Below are 23390 nucleotides of genomic sequence, written 5' to 3'. Positions count from 1 at the left end.
ATTTTCCCCCATAATAGTGATGCCACCTAAAAAAACACTGATTCAGTCTGAAATTATAATGTTTCTTCAACGCCCTTGTAATAATTAACAGAAATTACTGTGACTGAAATGACACTATGTGTTAAATATATACTTTTTAGGTGGATATTCATTTCTCAAGGGAGGGCGTGCCCCCTTGCCCCCACTCCCATCTTTTAGGATGTCCATGAACAGGGCAAATAGTATGTAAGAGATTCACGTAGTTTTGAGAGGGTAAACTGGTGCTCCTTCTCTATAAGATATTACAACATACGACCCTCCAAATCGACCAAATCTATATACATAAATATGGATGTATGTGTGGGTGTGGGTGCTTATATTTGTTTGTTCCGGCATAACTCTCGAACGCCTGGAGCAATTTCAACCAAACTTGGTACGCGTATCACTTGCAATCTGGAAATAAATACTGTGGGGGTAAGACACCCCTGGTACCCTTAGGGGTGGGGTGGGAAGGGATGACATGTAAAAATAATCGAAAACCACCGGTATTAAATTCCGCACAAACAGACATCTGTGACTCAATGCAATCCGCACAACGATAGTGTTTCTCGGGTTGTCAAACATTCAGGTTGTGTTACGAATGGAATCCATAGTTTTCGTCACACTCCCAATGCGGTTCAACTCCAAGTTCATCACCTATCGGCATGGGCGGTGAGAGGGGGGTGAAAAATAAATTGCAACAAATGATCTACATTAGTGTCGAATCCATAGTTTTCGGAGTCTCTAAGCTAATTAGTGACATTTACGATCCCATTAAAATTAGTTACATTTTACACTATAGTTAGAATTCATTATTTTCCTGTCTTATACAAGATTGGTATGTATAAATAAATACCCGGGCAACGCCAGTTAATCAGCTAGTAAGAAATAAAAATTGTGTTGGCAGTTTATTTTCATGATTCGAAAATGATTAAAGGTAAGGTCAAATCCAATAACAATTCCACAGGTTTAGTCACCAGTCCGTCCTTTGAACATGAATAAGGAAAGAAATTTGAAGTAGGAACATTTCTTGGAATTGTGTGGAAGGCCAGCATGAAGAGAACTGCCAACTTCGTATGGAAAGTGTACTTCTTCAGCAATATGCTTGCCTTCCATGTTTCACCAAGGGTTTGAACTCATCGAGGCGGTTGCAGAATTCCATCTTCCCGAGAGCCCCTGCTCGTGGCACAATTACATCTTGGTGAATCCTGCTCGTTTGAAGGCGTTCTTCAGGTCCTCGGCTTCTACCTTCGACAGCGGCGTCAGTGGCGGTCTGCAGGGCCCACATTTCATCCCGAAGTGTTCCAGGATTGTTTTGAGACCGGGAACTCCGTAACGAGCCAACTGGAAAGAGAAATACAATTTATTGATGTATAAAAGTTGGTTGTCCGATGAAGGCGTCCTTTCATATTATCTAATTGATTTGGTGCATTTTACTTCGCGTTTCTGTTACTTTTGGATAATCGCGAAGATGAGTTTTCTTTTGTGAGTTTTGGTTTTTAAGTCCACTTTATTCACAGGTAGGCTAATCGGGACTGAACATACAATTTAAAGTTTTCTCCGAACCACTATGTACTTCCACCGGGTATCGAACGCGGTACCCATTGATTATAATTACAAGCCAACGACGGGGAGGCACAATCAACAAGACTAAGTGATGATGAAATGAAATTGTTGAATGGACACTCACAAAGAACACCCATGCCCAGACCGAGATTTGAACCAGGGACCCTCGGCTTTTCCGTTGTGCTATCACAAAACCCCGCAGGTCGGCTCATTTGAACTGGTGAAAAAAATATGCAAAAGAAGTGATACAGTATGTAGTTTTGAAGGAAATGATAAATGATTTAACTAACTTCGTGCGATGATTAGCCTTTGTATTTCTTCTATTTTACGTCACTTTACTATCGCTTATGGCAAATCGCGACCATGACGATGAATAATAAAGAAATAGGTTAAATGGCGGAAATAAAGAAAAGCTCGTGCTCCAGCCGAATTCCTATCAGAAATTTTCTGTCGCGGCATGCTTTGGTGTCATTTTGTGCAATCTTAAAGTTAGAAAATATTACGAATTACTGTCATGGAATGAAATAATATACGCATGATATGTATTATTATAGTCTACACCCTCTCCAAAAATGCCATTATCAATTACGTGTAGCCTCCCGGATGACGTACTGGTAACGTCATCGCCTTGTAATCAAGGTGTCCCGAGTTCCATACCTGATGAAGGCTCATGGTTCGGGTCACACGTTTAACTGTAGCCCAGTCCCGATTAGCCTGTGTGTGCATAAAGTGAACTTAAAACGACCAAATTCAATTACGCCTTTATGGAGATGTTTTTCCCTGTACTTCTCTCCTCTTTTCTCTTTGTCTACTGCAGTTTCAAATTTATATTTCCTGTAAATAAGAACGCCTTAAATGTCACGAGGCAGAAGACATTTAGAAAAAAAGCTATTTTTCTCATTGCATTTAGGTATAAAACTGGATATATTTTATTACATGTAATAATGTCGAGTAGTATGATATCACGTAATAAGAAGTCAGTTATTAACAACACTTGCGAAAATAAAAGTACAATGTTATGATTATTAAACACCCTTGACCCTAACTCGACAATGACATATACAAACATTTTGCAAATGTTCACGTTATTTGAATTTAGATATCTTACTTGTTGATTACTTCGTCATTTATGGTATCCTAGTTATAAAACTCTGTCGCATTCCTACATCACTTCTCAGATTAAAATCAATGCATGCTTGTAATTTAATATAAAAATAGCACGTCCAGCATCAGAATTCTGCACGTATTGGAAGAGGAGAAAAGTTTTATGCCTTAAGGGAAATGACACATACGAAGGTCTGTTAAAAAGTAACGCAGAAGCCACTGTAGCTCGGGAATGGTAAGCACTAGAGAAATGAAATTTTGTAGGTAGAAGCATTGATCCTTTGGAAGTGTCACTCAATGTATGATCCATGTGCTTCACTGCAAAGCAGCCATCTTTGTTTCCATGACAAGAATGCACAATCGTAAAACTCTTGAGGTTAGTTTTACACCAGTTTTTCACACTCTTTCACACAAGCAATGCGCTCATTTTCATCTCCAAACTGTTTCCCACTCAGATATAAGCCTTCAGTTGTCCAAACAGATACAAATCCGATGGTGCTAGGACAGGACTGTATGGGGGTTGTGGTACCACATCCCTGATGGCAAATCTTCTGGACTGTCATGATTGCAGTATGCGGTATCGTGATGCAACTTGTATATCCCGATTTGTTGAATTCTCCTCGACATGGAATTAGGTGTTGGTTAGGTGGTAAAGGACCAATCCTTCTATCTACAAAATTTCATTTCCCTAGTACTTACCATTCCCGAGCTACAGTGGATTGTGCGTTACCCTTTGCATATCGTACTGCCATCTGTGACTCTAGTTTTGCGTGACCTGTCCCATTAACATCACAAGCAGTTCCTCTTTCCATACTCTTAAAAATATCTGTGTTCAATATAAATCCACGTCTTAATAACAGTAAGCATATCACATGCTTCATAACTTGGAAGAAAAACTCTGCCCACACTCTCTCGGGAATCTGTGGAGCAAGGCCGCGCATAACGGCAGATAAGGGGAGTAAACGGCTGGTAGCTTCGCCACGTTTTTACCTCCATGCACTCACTTCCACCCTTATGTATTCAATGGTCGAGCCCTCTCCATTCACTGCTTGCGCAGTCTTGTTTATCTTCGATTTTTCTAGAGATTCCCGTGAATATAATAATAATAAAAAAAAAAAACTTCATAACCCTACCACAAGTGTCGGTTCAATTAGCCTTTGATGCAACTGGAGCGCCTCCTCGTACTTCTTCTGCCTGCAAAGTTGGTCCAAGAGACAAAGTTCATTTCCAAGCACAACACTCAAAGCTGTGAAAGCTCCAACACAACCTGTGAAACATGAAAAGAGTTCTTTAACATTTATCAGTTAATAGAGTAAATAGTAGGCAGATTTACGTTTCACAATTAAATGTTGTTGTTTTTAAATTCCCTAGTTCACAAACCGATATGAGATAGCTGAAAATAGTAGCGAGGCAGAAGACCTTTAGAAAAAAAAGGTTGTGTGAGAGCACAATTTAGCTTGCTGATATTCAGTTGTCGCTCTTGTCTTTAAAATAAAATAAGAACAAGAAGGAGGAGGAGGAGAAGGAGGAGGAGGAGGAGGAGGAGGAAGAGGAGGAAGAAGAGGAGGAAAAAATGCTGCCCCCAAAGAGCTCGCAGGATAAAGTGGCGCCCGACCTTAGTCAAACGGAAACTACTCCTTTACTAGCTTTTGATCTCTCCTGGTGTGACAACTTAGTCTCGTAATGCTGAGTGTAGCGGCCAGGTTTGATCTCTGCTAGGGAGTAGTTCTTCTCTGAGAGTCACACCAGGTTGGAAGGAATGATGTGGCCCCTTTGGGGAGGTCTCCATTCATCCATGGCATGCACTAGTGTGCTAACTACCTACATGACCTCGTGATTGGTTTTGACCTGCTTTAAATCTTGTAAAGAGATTTCTAACAGGAGGCAAAGCTAGAAAATAGGTGGAAAATAACTAGAAGAATAGTGAAGGGAGCTCCGAGGGTAAAACCAAACAATCTTGTAAAACCTTGGCTGCATCTGTATTGCGTTGCTTCATCTAGATTATGATGTGCGAAAAAAAACCGTTGAGGGGGGGGGGGGAGTTAAAAACACACATCCTAAAGGTTGCTATACTTAATGGAGCTGTGAAGCGGCAGGAAGAATCAGGAGTTGGAATGAACGGGTGTGTTTGGCTACATGTAGGATCAAGTCTTGAGTTAGTAGAACATTAAGCTTTACAGAACAGTTTACTTGATAAAACCCATCAATTCTTCCTTTTCTTCCTCTAACGGATTAAATATGGTTCACCTAGTAGCAAAAGTGACTTGAAACAGCAAAAGTGATTGTTCAGGAAATATATTATTATTCTCCTCTCCCCCTCCTTATCCCACACATTACAGAATGGTACCAAGAAGCAAACGTTTTACATATTTTTAATAAAAATATATACATGTTGTATTTTATATTACTTTAAGGAAAAATTCACCCCATCCCCAATTTTGATGGTGCGGTCCGTGCCTCCCCTAATCAATAGGAGAAAGGTTGTAATTGTTGCAGAGGTGTCGAGTTGTTGAGCTTTGGTGACTTCCCTGGACGTTCTTTCACAGCATGTACGATAGAACGAAACTTCTCCGAAAATATTATGATATTCTTGTACGTTGGCGCAGGGGCGGCCGGGGTGCGTCCTTGGTGAACACCAAACGGAGAAGTCTCCTCTAAATAGCTTCAAAAACTAACACCAGCCTGGCTATTCGCCTATGTGAGTTTATAAGTACACTTTATACACAGAAAGGCTAATTGGTACTGGACCTACGCTTTAAAGTGGGATTTGAAAAGCTATGTACACATATCTTCCACCGGGTGTGTTGGTATTTGTTTTAAAAAGGGTTTGATTTATTGAATTAGTAGAAGTTACTGCTGCACCATAATAACAGTAAAATGTATTTCAAATTCACGTAGCAATTAAAGACTTTAGGTCTACTATTGTTATTGATATAATTATGCAGGCATTAAATAAACACATACCTACAATAAACGTGTTCTTTAGCAGAAACACTTAAAGTTTTTTTAAAATATGGCTATTGTTTTTCCACATTAAAACCATAAATGTACAGCGTGTTCAGATATTATTCACTCTGTAAACTTTGTGCATAAAAATCTTTCTATGAATGTGGAGTGGAGGTCTTTAGTATTAACATGAAGAACATCTAAGAAAAAAAATATTCCATGTACTTGACAACATTCGGTACCATCATGCATTGCGACAAAACAGTATTACTTGAAGGAACACATTCTTGCTAGAATCGCTGAAGATGAACATTTTACTGACCGTCTTGTGAGTAGTGATGAGGCTACTTTCTTTGTGTAAGATGTGGTTAATAGACACAATTGTAGAATATAGGGTTACGGACTAGGAGGAATTGAAGTCCAGTATCGATGTGACGTCAATCACCGTGGATATGAACCGCAACACGTGGAGTGAATTCATCAATAGACTTGAAATTGTGAAAGCGACCTATGTAGAGGTTCATTAGTAAAGGTTTAGTAGTTCACTAAAATTCTTTGAGTCAATTAATTACTACGTGCCTTCCTGTATGTCACACTTTAGGAGTACAGCTTCTGTATTCCACGGCTAATCTCGAGGGTTATGGGTTATTTTCTTTGGAATGTAAATCAGAAAGCAGAGATATATGCCAATGGATATAAGAATGAGAATATATATTCTGAAACCTTCACAATTGCAAATATTATATGCATAAATTCTCAATAAAAAATTATATTCTTCTTCTAGGAAAAAGGGTTGGCTTCTTCTTCTTCCTTCTATGGACTGGTCAACTTCTTCTTCTTTGGGAAAGGTTAACTTCTTCTTCTACTCTTCTATGACAAGTTTAACTATTTCTTCTATTCTTCTATAGAAGGAACATCTACTTCTTCTATTTCTTCTGTAGAAAGATCATTTATTTCTTCTATTCTTTTGTAGAAAGATCATCTATTTCTTCTTTTCCCTCAGCGTTTCCCCCGTTACTTCGGCCTGAAGCCTGAATTTGGCTAACAAAACTCAGATGTATTTTGGGGAGACAAATCTGGATATAGCGCCACCTAAATAACGATCAAAAGGACAACCCAGGATCGCTAATGTAAGAGCGCTACCTATGGCCCAGTGCGACTCAAGTCACCTAGCGCAACCGTAGTGCTTAGGGGCGACAAATATCAATATAGCGCCACCAATGGGAAACAACCAAGAACCTAACGAGGCGTTCCTCCTCGCCAGTGATAAAAGACACAGATTCGAATCGAATCTACCTTGATTCGAATCGACATCTTGACTTCCTTATTCTCCTATAATTCATGAGTATTTTATTAATCATTATAATTCCACTATTATTTTATATTTCTTATCATATATTTACAATGGTTTAATCTGTACTCGTTGTCTTTAATTTGTTTTGTTTAATATGATCACTTTCTGTCTCCTCTAATTTCGTCAATCAATTTACTTTCTGCCTTTCCGTCGCGCTGCCATCTATTGTTGCTTCCGCCAACTAATTCTCCCTATGTTGATCATTGGGTTCGGCCGTTTAGGCACGTAACATAATACAATGCCGTGTCTTTTATTTCGGAGAAACTTTATGCAGTAAAGATATTTAGATCATTTATCGCCTGAATGATTTATGGACACCATGTTTTTTGTTGGAGGAAGATGGAAAGTCGGAGAAATATGATACAAATTAAGGGGGTTTTTCAAAAATCCATCTCGCGCGGGTGGAAATTTTATCTTAAGCTTTGCCGACCGCTTTTCACAATAGAGACCGGTATTATTGGGAGTCGTGTTCCGAAATAAAACAATTCTTCCTACAAGAGAAAGGATTTCCTTTGTCGTCTCAGCGGTATTTCTCAATTCATTGACATTGATGACAAGAATCAATGTATGGTCAAGACAGTGGAAGTATAGCGCCATAGGTTGGTTACCTGTCAATTAATTCTGAAAACTACTAAAGGTCTATTCTACTCTTACGGCGGCCGATCTTAATCCTGGCAAGGGAAGTGGGGAGCGGGGAAGCGACCAATCCAGCACGATATGAAACGCAGCAGGCAGTAAAACGAGGTTCACGTAGTACTTTCTCCCACCGCGTCGTGTCTCTCGGCGTCAGAGTGAAACAGAACAAGTTTGGGTGTGTAAGGGGTGACCTTCCACGTAGTACACGCAATTGTCAACCTCACTTCCACGTAGTACACCCTGGACTGCATTTTGCAGACTAACGAGTCTCTGGCGACTGGCAGTATGTCCAGTATAATTTTGTGTATGTTGTCCTGTTTTTTGTCCTTGTGTGTGCTGACTGCCTCTTTACAGCCTCGGCTTTTAACGAAAGTCAGAATATTTTAATATTTTAGTAACACGACACTGCAATTATGCTATTTTAGTTATGATAAGGGGCTGGACCCCATATAATGTGAAGGGTGAAAAATAACCTAAGTGCTGACGCACCCAAAATTTTAAATTCAAATTCAAGAACAAGTTGGTATTGTTCATTTTGGATATGGTGTAATTTAGACAAGGAGTTTATGGCTCACGATTCGGAACAATGCTGCAAAACCTTATTCCTAGATCAGAGTGAAAACAGTGCACTCTTCCTTTTTACACAAGGTGGAATACCTTGTCTTCGCAAAACAAAACTGTTGATATATATATATATATATATATATATATATATATATATATATATATATATATATTCAACTTCCTTGCTTCAACGTCTTTAACGTCCGAAAATTCAATTAACAATAGTATTTTTTAAACCAAAAAAATATGAACATACAGAATTTTATGTAAAAATTGTTCATACAATAACACTGTGGTTGTTTGTAGCTAATAAACCACAGTCCGAAAATTCAATGTAATTAATATATATGTACGCTATTCTTTTGACAGAAATCAATCTTAACATTGTTATTACTAATGATAGAAATGTATAGAAATTCAAATAGAAACATAAACATTTTTAGGCGAATAAACATATCTATGTATTTTAGTTAAAATATAATAAATAGTCGTACCCGTTAGCAACCCTGGTAGTACACAAGATGCTGATCCTGCAAACACCTGGAAGTCCTGTTCCTTCGTCAAATGTACGAGGTAGGAAATCTTCGCGATCTGTCAAGGAGAACACAATAAATATAATTTATTAAGTACATTTATATTGTTCAACCAACCAAAATGAAGTTACACTCTTTGTTTGATTGTCTTTGAAATAAAAATCGTGTTGTCAGTGGCAAGTTTACAAGGTAAGAAAAGTAATGACTGTTCTCTTATTTATTTATTTATTAAGAAATTTCCAGATACAGCACAGATGGCCATTTTACACTGAAATTGTCAACAATGAAAACGCAATAATAATAATGATAAGCAAAAAGATATTAAAAAATAATAATTAAAAGTAACAAAATAACACAAAGAGAATGGCAAATTGACAAGACAAATAAGCAAGAGATGGCACTATTTGATATTATTTACAAACATTTATTCTAATAGAAGACCGAAAGGCAAACTCGGAGGAAAATATATGGATTCTTGATGGGAGGTCATTGTATTGTGTGGCAAGTCTGTAAAAGAGAGATCTTTTTTGAATTTGTAGTCTAGGTTTCTTTGCATAAAATAATCTTATGTTGCGTGTTGTGAGCATAGCTACTCGAAAATGGAATTCGTCAAGGAGTGTGTTGCAGCGGATTTTCCCATTCACAATTTTGTTTAAATAACTTAAATCATTCTGCAAACGTTTCTGATAAGCCTTTTGTAACTTAAGAAAAGACAAGAGATGCGGAGATGAAAAATTGCGTAATGAGGGAACACTGTATCGAACTGTAGCTAGGAAGAAGTGAAAGACTGAATCGATTCTAGAAAGTTGAGTGGGACACACCATGGACCAGACAGGAGAGCAGTATTCTAGTATTGGGGAAATGAATGATTTGAAGTACAAGGTAAGGGCTGAGATGTCACTTTATTATTATTTGATTTATTTTACTTCACTTTTTCTGCCACTTTTAGCTAATTTGCGAAGATGAGGATGCATGATGATATGACGAAATTGATGAATGGACACTCACAAACAGCCAAGATTCAAACCTGGGACCGCTGGCGTCATAGCGCGATGTGCTAACCACTCCGCCACGGGGGCCGACCGGCTAATGACTGTTCATAATGTCTGGTGAGCATAAAGACTTTCCCTGATTTCAAACCTTTATTACACGGAAATATACAAGGAGGGACATGTGATTTTATGGAAATAACACCAAATCTAAAAAGATATGAAAAAAATGTTATGTTAAGCACAGACACGTGTTTTTGATACTCGATTTCTCTCCATGTGTTAGACAAAATCTCCACATTGTGGTTTAGGTCTTCGCTGGTACTTGAGTAACATGTTTCAAACTTATGGATTAGGAGGGATTGTCCAATATCCTGGCGTCCATGTTCTCCCTATATTACACCTTTAGACGCTTTTTTTTCTGTGGGGATTCAAATTCATAGTTCACCAGTTGAAACGTTGAAGACGAGGATAGCAGAAAAGACTGAAAAGATGCTGTGTCATGCATGGAGAGAAATCGATTATCATTATAGACTTTCTATTTGCAACATGTGGCACACATTTTGAAGTTTATAAATTAAACAACAGATGTGTAGTTTAGGGGAATATTTCGAACACACGTGTCTCTGCCTAACAACGAAACGTTTTGAATTTTGATGCCATTACTTTGCCTTGCGCCGTACATAAGAGGATCATCACCTGCATCTCGGCCATAGTAAGAAGGATGATAATGATTATAATTACTACTACAGCTGAAACAACTTGTGGTAATTTAGGATTTTTCTATTTTAAATAGCTGCTGAATCTTAAAATTCAGTTCTTCATAGCCTGAAGAAACAGCAGTGGCAACTCTGGTCTGCACCCGGAAAGCGAGTCCTCCACCACCATTGGTTGGAATGTGTTACATATGCACAGGTAAAATGGTCACTTTTCAAATATGTAAATTAACAATAATGAATAATTCTGTACAGTCATTCCATTATTGTTTTATATTTTACAATTTATCTTTTTAATGTTAAAATAGGGGCTGTAAATTATAATTTTAATTCAATTTTACTTGGAATTCTCTTGAAATTGAAGAGGACAGTGGAAAAACATGATAAGTCCAATTTTAACGATTTGCTGTTTTCGATGGCATTAAATAGTTCCATCAGTGTAGTTTTGTATTGTGTAGCTGTACAGACGAAAAACTCTGTACGTCCTGAGAAGTGTTCTCCAATAACTGTAAAACTTTTAAATCTGGCAATTAGACGACAATATGTCCTACACCCTACCTGCATGCCTATAAAGAGTGCAGATACACCTTAACTCTATCCCTAGAAGTCACTATATATTATGACTTCAAGGAGATGTTACATAGTTTCATAAGATTTCTTCACGGGAAATATACTCATATGTCCGATTGGAAGTGAAAGGAATATCGTTTCCCATATATGGAGGAATATTGCTTCCGAAAGCAGAAGAGCCAATGAACACTTTCCACTCTTCAAGCTTCTAACTGATTCCGAGGACTTCTACGGTCATCCATGCTGCAAGGTTGAAGAAGGAAGTGAACTTTCTCTATACACCAGATACATTTTCATCCAGTACATTCCTCCTCTGTAATTGTGGGGCTAAAAGTGGGAGAGAGGCAATCTCGTTTCTGGACAGTGTGCTCTTTCCAAATCTTGGGCACTGCTAAGGGCATTGAATGCCCATTCACACTTTATCTATTTTCATTGATTGCTGGCATAAATACAAACTTCCTCGCACAAATAGCACAGATGACACAACACACAACTCCAGAGCATTTTTCTCTATTCAGATAAATATTAGATCTTCTCCAACTGTCAATTCCCTACAGATGTTACCACTATTTGCACATTTAAGTTCACTGAAAATTGCACAGGAGACCATACTTCCAATATATAAAAGATTAAGAATTTTGCAATAAAGATCAGGAACCGAGAAATCTGACTGTAGGAAATTCCGTGCAGTGTTTCTAGCCTAAAGTATTAATTTTCTATCATTGTGTAAATTTCCACTTATTTCTAACCACCCCTTGTAAAATGAAAATTAGAGATAATTTTCATTACCATATTCACTATCAGCACCACTGACTACTTTTATTTCATTTACATTTTTACTGTTGAACAGTGTAATGTGTCCAACGAATTTGTTATAACGATTATTTTCTGAAATTTTGCAACCAATTACTTGAATTAAGCAAAATCAGTTAGACTCTCAGCAAAAGTTACAGAGGCATGGTAAAGCTTGAAAAGGCTATGTTTTCAACGGAGTAAACTAATCAGACGAGGAGACATTTATTGGAATGAGCTTCCGCTTCTAAGGAAATGCATGGAGCTCTTATTGAAAAGGGGAGCGAGCAGGATCAAATAAGAGGAAAACTAAATAAATGGAGTCGATTTCCTGCTCCGATAAACCGAATATTCTCTCATCGAGCACGACGAGAAGAAAACGCCTTTGATGAGATTCGAGAATCGATTTTTCGAAAATCTGAACAAATTGGAAGAGGCATTTACGTGCGATTTTCAATAAACGAGGAAAACGCAATTGTTGTTATTACGAAGTACAATTTTCCACCATAATTGTTAAAGAATCTTATACATTCATTCGTTCTTACAGCAGAAACTTCCAGAGATATTTCCTGCCATTTTACTTCTATGAATTATTGGGAAACCATTAGACAAATAACGTATGGGGCAAAAGCTGTAAGAATTATTGTGGGTATTATTGTGTATACAGTAAAACCTCGTTAATCCGGACTAATAGGGGGATACGTTGACCGGTTTGAGGAAAGTCCGGATTAACTTAAATAACCTAAAAAAACCAGTAGAAAGTGCATTAAAACTCCGTTCATAGCAACAAAACACGTTTAATATTGTTTATTTAAAGGGCATAGGCCTAAATACACTATACAGTACAGTACAAAGTCTGCGGGAAACAGAATTTCATCAGTGGGAAGTTCTCTTGTTAAGTTCTAGCCACATTTAAAACCTTGCATTCTGCTTTTGTTTTCTTTGGCCTTTTGCCTGTCCAGATTAAGCGAGTTCCGGCTTATAAGGGTCCGGATTAACGATGTTTTACTGTATTATTTAAAGTCTAAAAGATCTTAAGAGGTTTGTCACCGAAATTATGCCTAGAATATTTGTTTCATATCTAATGGATAGAGACCATATTTTTTTCCCCCACAAAATCCGTGTTTTAACTTTAGCACAAAAAAATTATGTCTTCGTTGTGCCTTTAAACTAGTATTTTAATTTCTAGGTCACGTGGCCTACGGCTGATTGTGACAGTATAATAGATTGGAAACTATATTTAAGGAAGTTATTTAAAATTAATTCTCGCGTGTGACGGTAAGTGCGCACTCGATCCCCCGCGGGAATCCCGCCACTTTGCTCGGTGATGCTCGATATTAGGTAAAACAAAATCGTGGGGAACATGCACGTGTTTAGAAGTAGTTTTGTGTAGTTGAAAAAACTGTTCTGTGAATAACTAGCGTCACAGTTTTCGTGGGATAAAATTGTTGCGAAACATTCACTTCATACATGCATGAATAAATACATTTTAGTTTTAAGCCTAAACCACAAGCCAAATGTAAATTTTTCTCAAGATTTGTCGTTTTTAAGCACGAAATGTGTTGAAATTTGCGAAACGTCCACAATTCCCATTTCGTGCCAAACACGTTTTATTTTTTGATTTACTACATGAAATATGTGTTGAGAACAAGTACATGCGCGTACACAATCACATTTCTGCTGCAGTTATTATTTATTGGTAGGAGATTTCAGTAATCTCTCTTCAAGGAAAACTTGTGATTGACAATTCCGAATATGAAGCAAATGGATAATAGCGTCTATTCCGTTACGATGTTGAAATCTAATATCAAGTTAGTTTTAAGAGCTACCATTGAGCTTACAAGATGGATTAATGGTAACGTCATTGCCTTGTAATCAACGGATCCCAGGTGGAAGCACATAATGGTTTGGACCACACTTTAAACTGCCTCTGAAATGAAATGGGTGAATTCGACTGATTCGCAAGTGATTTATTTACATGTTTCACATAAGAGTATAAAATTAAGTTACTTAAAATACACGTACAATTAACAAATTAAATTCTATTATGCGCAAGCTAAATATTCCAACACAAATCTACATGCGGTAAGGCACCAGGAGCAGTTTGTAAGAAAAGGTATTTTCTACTGTTACGGCGGCCGATCCTAATGCTGGCAAGGGAAGTGAGGAGCGGTGAAGCGACCAATCCAGCACGATAAAAAATTCAGCAGCCAGTACAACGATGTTCACGTAGTTCTTCTTCCCGCCGCGTCGTGTCTCTCTGCGCCACTGCTGTTGTATGGTTGCTCTGCGCCTGGACGTCGGCAGAGGGGGTCGAACCGGTCGGTCGACCCCCCTGGAAATTTCCATCTACTTTTTTTCAATTTATGGCAATTTATAAACGAAGCACTTTATTTCATCTCATTTTGCGTCATTGTTTAAAAATGGTCTTGAGATATCGAATTTGGTACGAAACTGAAACTGCTAATTTGTAACTTTCACACGTTCTGAAGCTTCTTATACTACTGCGTTTCCTACTGCTACTGCTACTAATGTTACAAGTAACTATTATGTAAACATGGTTGTAACAAGTACTATATTATTCATATAATAAATTTATTGGATGCTAAAATAAACTAAACTAAAACTGCTACTGCTACTACAGCTGCTACTGCTACTGCTACTACTACTACTAGTAAGTAAGTAAGAAAAAATAAAGTGCTCCCCTGTGCATAGCACCACGCCATGAAGGCGTATAGGGGGTGTGGGGGTAACGCCCCACATTTTCTTGATCCGGTCAATAATAATAATAATAATAATAAAAACAATTTAAAATACCGATAATGCAAAAATTTAAAAAAATGAACCCCTCCTTGACAAACTTCTATATATGCCACTGGTCTAAATCGCAATATTTTTGAGGGGAGGGAGTTTCGTCGACATCTTCGATCCGACCCTCCTAGGAAAAATTCTGGCGAAGCTCCCCATTTCCCTTGTCAGAACCAGGACCGGTCGCCGTAAGAGTGGAAAGACCTAGGGTAGACCGGGGCTATTTCGACCATGGGGCTATTCCGATCGACGAAAGAATATTCGATCCTAGCGCATTGTTAATGCTCGGGTTGGCAAACTGCATGGCATCAGTGGAGAAGGAGAACCGAAACGGATCAGACGCGCACGACATTGCTGCTGTTGGTTAAGTGATCTGCCTGGAAAAAATTGGTTTTTGAAACAAGGTATGTACTCTGCATGTGCATTTTCGCATAGTTAAACAGATAAGCTTTTGAACGTAAGCTGTACCAGCCACATTATTGTGAGTAAGTGAATAACTATATATGTAACAATGGGGTAGGTATATTAGTTATAGCGCAGTGTAGCCAAACAATGAAAGAAATATCGGCTTTTGGGGCTTTTACGATCATTTTTTCCGGGGCTATATCGATCAGCAGATTTTGTGCTACTACACTCCAAAAATTAATTACGATAACTTTGTTATCGTTGCAGATGGTGCGCACGTACAAGTCGAAAGGAATTCGAATCAAATGGTCGGAGGATAATATGAACAGAGCTGTTGCAAGCGTGCTGCTTGGAGATGTAAGTTTACGTGCTGCGGCGGGCCTCTTCAACGTGCCATACACGTCATTACAGAATAGGATTTCCAGTGCTAGAAGAAGCCAGGTCTTACAAGAAGAAAACAGCATTCCAAAAGCAGTTGGACATCCAACCATCCTGTCGAAAGATCAAGAGAAAGAGTTGGCGGAGAGGTTGAAGGATTTGGCAAGTAGAGGCTTCGGAATCACACCTGCAGTAGTTAAACAGGCTGCGTTTATGTTTGCAGACAAACATCAAATCTGTCATCCCTGGGGTACTCAGAAGGCAGCTGGAGAGGATTGGTTTTCTGGCTTTATGAAGCGACATACCGACCTTTCGCTAAGGAAACCAGAGGGTCTTTCCAAGGCCAGGGCTGAGGGAATGACGATAAGGGTTGTACAGGAGTTTTTTGAATTATATCGAAGAGTTACAATGGACACGGTTCCTACTATGCTTCATACACCAGAAAAAATATACAATGTCGATGAGAGTGGTTTTCCATTAAACAACAAACCATCAAGAATTGTAGCAGAGAAGGGAAAACGGGAAGTAATGAAGATTACAAGTGTAGAAAGAGGCGAGAATGTAACGGCAGTAGTGTGTTGTAATGCTTCTGGTAGTTTCATTCCACCTTTCATCATTTTCAAGGGCAAACGATTCAAAGAGGTGTTCAAAAAGGAACTTCCTCCAGGTGCCATGGTAGAAATGACAGACTCAGGCTACATTAATGAAGACATCTTTTTACTATGGCTTCAGCATTTCCAGAGAAACCGCGTGCAAGGAAGGTGTCTACTGATTCTAGATGGGCATACCTCACACTGTTCTCTGCAATGCGTGGAGTTTTGCAAAGAACACAACATAGAACTGCTCTGTCTCCCACCGCACACCACACACGCCTTGCAACCGTTAGATAGAGCAGTTTTTAAACCAATGAAAACATTTTACCATGACGCTGCAACATCATATCTTCACAACCACCCTGATTCTACAATCAACAAATTTGTGTTTGGGAAAATATTTACGGCCGCTTGGAACAGGAGTGCAACACCAGCTTATCCTACCAAAGGGTTCCAATGTACAGGGATATTTCCTTATAATCCAAATGCCATTCCGCAGGACAAGTTTTTGTCATCGGTAATTCTCAATGAACATTGTAATGTACCTACACAACCTAATGATAGGCCTAGCCCTACATCTGTCCCTTCTACTGCACCATCTTCCCCTCTCAGGGCCTCTACAAATTTACCAACCACATCCTCTTCTACTTCACCATTCTCTGAAATAATCCCATCTCCCACCAAACATCCAGAAAAGACAAGACGATGTAGACGTAAAATGGGAGCATGCCACTTAACATCTGACGAGCATACGTCTGTAGGGAAGAAAATGAAAAAACAACAGAAAACTAAGAATTTCGGTAACGATGCAGACAATATCCCTTGCGGTTTTTGCGGTCAGTTGTACTACTCCGACGAAAGTGCTCTTAAAGGTGACTGGATACGATGTCAACGATGCACAACTTGGTTTCATGAAATATGTGTCGGGGCTTTTGGTAAGAAACAATTCATTTGTGGGAAATGTATCTAAACATGTGATTTTACAAGTGATCAGAATAGCCCCATCAATGATCGGAATTACCCCGTAATTTTGCAAAATCTTGCAATGTGTAGTGTTTCACTTTTTCCATTTTTACAAGTATCAGAAATGTAAACATTTAATTTTCAATTGTGTACTTTTGTAGCCAAAAGAATGGTGTATCAGAATAAATTAATAGTTTTGTGAGGAAAAGTTTTTTTTAAAAACTTTTTATGTACTGTTCAATGTGAAATTATCGATATAGCCCCGGTCTACCCTATAGCATACATTTATCTCCTATTCTTACAAATTTATACTGCAATCTTACTCATGTCCTTGTAGAATTCGTAAAACCAAATTGGTTAAGGAAAACCGAACGAACTTAGTTCTTCACACTGTGACATTCATGCCAATGTCACAGTAAATTACTGTAAACAAAAAGGAAAATAAAGAATAAATCGAAGAAAAGCTAGAGAATCCGTTAAAAAAAATTGCGGAACTGGCGCCATGGCCTAATTTTCAGGTACCAGGGCATAAGCGCATACCTCCGAAAGTATACGGTTGGAGGAGGGGAGACTTTGGCGGTTCGCCCTTTTATGTACAAATAAAGTGTATGCCTGAATAATTATTGAAAGAACAATCTCTTTCCTGTATAGAAAGATAAGCTTTGAAAGTTCTGCACTATTTTACTTAAATATACCCAAATCCAACTCAATGGACTTAAAAGAAAAAGAACCAACACACTGCAGTACTTTTCTGTCCTATATATAAACACAATTCCCTAACAGAAAAATCACCACGTTGCTTGATTACAAGATTTAACCGAAGGCTTTTCTAAAATTAATGCAGAATTGAAATGTTGAATTTAACATTTTAGGAAAACAAGTAATTGGTTTGCAGCTGTTTACGAAACAGAAGGAAACTCATAATTATTTATCAGTTCCAGAACGTGGTCGTTGTTTTTTCAGGGTACAACTTAAATCCGATGCAGCATCAGATTAAGGGTAGAGAAAAAAGTGAGAACTTCGAAAGGATAACAGGAAAAGTTATTATATTATTATAATTTAAATTTCCTCTCTACAAATAAAGCTACAATAATATTGCTCATGAAAATTAATCATAAATGCTTGTGCTATGTTGTTGCAGACATTCATAAAAAAGTCCAGAGAAGACCTCATAACGTAGGGAAAGTTCTTGTAATGTGAAATACTTAACGTAAACATTAAGCCGGCTTTAGACGAGAGTATTTCCTTATTTGTGCTATCATAAATGCTACGTAAAACTTTTCGGCTAGCTTTTGCGATTACAATGTATAACATATACAGCATGAAAGGCACGTCGTGTTACACCATCTATGCTGAGTGCACGGTGTTTATTTGAAAGACTAAAATATTCTTCCATACGTGTACAGTAAACGTTGTAAAGTATGTATTTAAGCAGCGCCATCGTTTTATACGTAATAAGGTTTTATACGAAATGCTATTCCTCTCAGTTCAATAGTTATCGGCTTTTAAAAATGTGAAGTGAACCATTGTTTACATATCACGCGGCCGCCATTACATGTTCACTCGTGCCCTAGAGGTCCCCTCTGATTGGTTATGCTACGAAAAATGCTACGGAAATAGGACGGGTTCTATCTTTGAAAAATGCCATGAAATATGCCATGGCATCTGAAAAGCCATAAGATTTTTTACTTTACACGGAAGGATTTTGCTCATGGCATAAATCCTAAGGAAAATGCTTTCGCCTAAAGCGAGCCTTAGACTAATGTCAGAGGGATGAATCCTCTACTAAGACGTTTGGTGAGAAAAAAGTAACAAGTGACGACCACGACTAATATCGGTAGTCAATTTTATAAATCTATGAAAACATGAAAACATTCCCAAGAGAGGTGACATTCCGATGGCAATGCCTTGTAATCAAGGAGATCCAGGTTCGACACCTGTCGAAGGCGTGTGACACACTGCATCGGATCTCAATTCATACAGTACAATCAGTCCAGTGGCAGTTCGGACGCCGTATCATCCTTAGCATTCCTGAGTAACTCAGTCATTCTACTGCTGGCAGAAAAGTTAAGAATGTGTCAACTAAGGTAGGACCATATTGTGCATTGTTGGAAGCCTTGAATGGTAAAATGAGAAGGGGGGAGTTAATTCAGGGGAATTAACAAGCGCTTGGAGCAGGAGAGAAAGGTTAAGAATTTGTGGTTTTTGGGAGAGAGGATGAGTTGTTGTTTTGGAGAGCGAGAGAAGAGAGTTGAGTTTGGATCTGGGAAGAAAGAGTTTATTTTAGGATCAAGTTGGGTGTGAGTCTTTGGTCAAAGTTCAGGAGAACAATCAGTAATTAGACTCTAACGATTTAAGGACCAGTGAGATGTCATTCGGAGTGAACTTATTGAAAATCTGTTAAAAGACTTTCTGTGTGTACTAGGCTGAGGAACACCTGTTTGATGACATCTACTGGACGAGACAGGTAATCCCTTTTCATTAATCATGAACGTGTCGGTTCATGCTAGATTATGTTATAGCTCTTTTCAGTTCTTACGGCGGGCGATCTATAAGCTGGCAGGGGAAGTGGGGAGCTGGGATTACACAACACACCAATTAGACAAGAGCAGTAGCGTCAAGAGACACGACGCGGCCGGAAAAATTACTACGTGAAACTCGTTCTACTGGCCGCTACGTTTCTTATCGTGCTGGAAGCCTAAGCTACCCAAGGTTCGATCCCGGTGCCATTAAGGTAATGTCGAAGCTACTTGAGTTGGTGCTATTCGAGGTGATAAACCACGCTTAACAGTTTAATTTTACGACTTTGAATAAGTTTACCAACACTTATTAATATTTTTCGTTTTACTTTATGAGTGTGCAAAGATCCGACAGGAATTGATTTATGAGTGAACTGTGCAAGCGTAGGCAATCAATCAGGATTTATTTCAATACCTGGATATTAGAATCCAATTAGTCATTTTTAACTGAATTGCCCTTTGAAAATGTCGTCACCTGGAAAATTGCATCATAAGATTAATCCAAATGGGATCATTAACAGGAAGAGAAAGGGCAAATCCTCCCGAATTCTGAAAGCAGATAATTTGGTAAAGCAACCTGACATTTAAGTGCTTTGTGATTGGTAGTTGCATTATGCTGATCCAATTTAAAGCAAACGACAATTAAAATGCTCTTACGGTTTTTTCAATTTCCACGGATAAATCACTGAAATTGAAAAATATTTGTAAGCTTATTAGGTATACCTTTGCTGCTGTCTGTTAGCTTATAGTTTATACACTGTCCCTTTGAGAAATTGAATTGGTTTAGGAACCATTTTATTGGTACAGTGGTCATCACTTTATGTCTGACTGATGAACTAGTGAAAAAGACATTCTAACTGACTACCCTGCAACAGATTCTCACATTTTTATTTTTATTTTTTTGTATTAAATATCACATGAAAGGAATTGCCATTTGTTTGATGTGAAAAACAACGAAATGGTACTTTGGCAACTAAGTGCATTAAACTTTTTTTCAGATAAAGTAAGAGGTGGTCAGTTTTAGCAACAAAACTCAATTTAAATGAAAGATTATATGAATTATATTAAATTAAATTATAATTAGAAACAATATCACGAAAATTTCCCTCTCAATATTCTTTTCCACTCTCCCATATTATATAGAACATATTTTTCCCCTCTAAAATTGTGTTCTATATATATATATTTACTTCTTTCATCTCTAAACTCAATAAGCATTAAAATTAAGTAAAGCGATTACTTTGAGTTTAACTTATTAAACATAAAAATAAAAATACAATAAACATTTGTCTTACCCCACTGTTATAACTAACATATAATGAGTACAATATTAATTGTTTGAAATATCCCAGCAACCCTTGTGACATACGTAGATAGTATTTTTTTTAGAAAAATACGAAGCACTGATAACAGTCTAAATTTCGAATTAAATTCTGTCAATATGGTTGTAGTCAAGAGATTGCTGGTCAAAATGCACGGGGGAGTACATTGTTAGAAGACAGCTTCACTTTCACTGCATATCCAGTCACTATTATCCTATGAGTGCATACATACATTCTGACTAATTTTGCTTTATGCAGTACGTTCACCCTCAAACTCAAGCTCCAAAGTCTCTATGTTGAGATGCTTGAAAGCAATGACAGTGATAATTGGGGCTAGTAAGTTAATTAAAAGTCACATTTTCTTCTGAGCCTTTACAACAATGCCAAACCTCATATCAGTTCGTTTTCCTTCAGTTAGAACAAGAAAATATTGTTTTATTTGGCATTTTTTGCATATTCAGCCTTATTTGCTTTTAAGTCATTTCTCAGTATTGTTTGACGTTTAAGTTGCAGTTTTTAGATTTTTGTGGTGTATTTGCCACCTCCACTGTTGTTGGGATATGTTTAACTTTCCTGACAGACTTTCTAGCAAGTTCGCCACTAATCAAAAATATGGTGGATGCAATATCACAATATTACTTTTTAGTGAAATGTTTGGCAACGGAATAAATAATTAAATTAATTGTGGTAAATTTATTTTTCTTCCAGCTAACTTAAAATATTTTGTGTGAAGCCTACTTTGAGGTTCACTTGATGGCCATTATCGTTTTCATCTATGGTTTTAAAATAAAATTAGTCACAATACAAAAAGAATCTGATTTTACACGAAACACAACTGTATTTTCAGATGCTGACCGACTACTGTATCGTTCAAGGCCCACACTGAAAGAATGTGAATGACTTATACGAAAAGCCTTGGGGTGTATTTCATGTAACCTTGAACTAAAAATATAAAATTGCATTAGAACTTAATTGCTCCTCCCCCCTTTTTTTGCTTCAGGTGCTTAAAGAACCAAGCAATGGGTTTTATTGAACTATTCAACTACTCTTGTAACTTATGAAAAAATAAGGCTTTGATTTTAAGAGCGAATATTCCTTTAGGTCATTGCAATTTTATGTCATTTATTAATAATTTTTAGGTCATTCTGTAGGTCATTTTTTGACATTTTTTTGGTCATCAACTGCTGAGCCCTAGTGATAATGAAGGCCAGAAAACGCCGGAAATAAGACTCTCTGTTCTAACGACGTGTAACCCGGAGAAAACGCATTTCGAAGGCCTTCTCCTCCAGGAAAGTGTATCACTAAGGAATTTGGTTTAATACATTCGTGAAGTACGTGCCATAGATATGTAAGATCCTGAAACTCATCCTTTCTTAGCAAGACTTTATAACAATAGAGTCATCCTATGGTAACAGACGAGACAATTGGAGGTAATATTTCAACTTGTTTTTCGATTTTCATAAAATAATACCTATAAAGACTTACACAAACTCTTTGAACTTGCTGTAAAATATTCCCTAACATCTCATAAAAGTTTCGGAGTACGAAATATTTTTCTAGAATTTAGCCTAAGTAACGGAGTGGGAAAAAATTGGACAAATCCTTTGATATGAAGATTCGACATAAGATTTCTACGAATTTGTGGAACTTAATATGTGTAACCTGATTATGGAGAACCTTTTACCTTTACTTACAGAAATACAAACCTGAAAATAAGAATAATATATATTATGTGGTAGGTATTAATGCCAGTTCAGTAGAGTGAACAGCAAAAGAACAGGCTGGTTGCAGAGGTTTGTTGAAACAAATACCATAAATTATGTCAAAAGGAAATGCTCTTGCACACTTTAATATTTTTTTCTAATACTTCTTTAGTTCTCATTATCATAATAAATAAAAATATTAATATCTTTTTGAATCTCTTCCGCCTTAAAAGCATGTCCAAACCAAACTCTGAACGTCTGCTATTATGCTGATAACCTTACAACATACCCTTGCAATTCGATTGGATGTAATTCACCAGTGTATCTAAAATCATTTTATATTGAATTCATGCCATTGTCAAACATCTACGTAAGAGTTATTGCCTCCATTATCGACGCATCACAATACATGATAAGGATACAACATTACTTGAATCTGATCTTGTTTCACAGCAGACAGACTTTCTTCATTTTAAATAGCCTGTTTTTAAATTCACATTTTTATTTTAAAACTTTCTCCTGTGGCCTCACAGTCGGAATTAAGTCTCGTTAAGACAGTCTCCGATTAACTGCTCAACAAATATTTCCAAGATTTTTCATACCCACTTACATTAGAACAATGATGATAATGTTGCACTTACCATATTACACAAGCCATTTTCGAATGTTTCTGTGGTATTGGAATATATATGTATGTGTATATTAGAGTATTAAATTGCTTTATATTATAATAATAATTATAATTATACACATAATATCGTTGTATTTAAATTAATTCATTTAATATGGAAAAATGAAAAATCCCTCAACAGTGGAAAGAATCCATCATTATTCCTGTATTTAAAAAGTGATAAAACGAACTGCAATAATTTACCGAGGCATTTCTATCCTCTCAAGATCATATAAAATAT

General features: G+C 37.4%; 1 protein-coding gene across 1 annotated transcript in view; it reads right to left on the bottom strand.

The window, feature by feature from the left end:
- Positions 1 to 809: 809 nt before the first annotated feature.
- LOC146003073 (4-hydroxy-2-oxoglutarate aldolase, mitochondrial-like) overlaps positions 810 to 23390 on the bottom strand; it is a 150215-nt gene continuing 127634 nt past the window's right edge. The window contains exons 5-7 of the mRNA XM_083141244.1: positions 8683 to 8779; positions 3822 to 3955; positions 810 to 1362 (exon numbers count right to left, since the gene is read on the bottom strand). Coding sequence (XP_082997370.1) covers positions 1210 to 1362; positions 3822 to 3955; positions 8683 to 8779 — 384 coding nt within the window. The 3' untranslated portion in view covers positions 810 to 1209. The remainder of the gene's footprint in view (positions 1363 to 3821; positions 3956 to 8682; positions 8780 to 23390) is intronic.

The sequence above is a fragment of the Lepisma saccharinum genome, chromosome 19, assembly GCF_977018435.1.
Source record: "Lepisma saccharinum chromosome 19, izLepSacc3.1, whole genome shotgun sequence".
NCBI classification, from domain to species: domain Eukaryota; kingdom Metazoa; phylum Arthropoda; class Insecta; order Zygentoma; family Lepismatidae; genus Lepisma; species Lepisma saccharinum.
The sequence above is the reverse complement of the archived record's forward strand: the minus strand, read 5'-3'. Positions and strand labels throughout refer to the sequence as shown.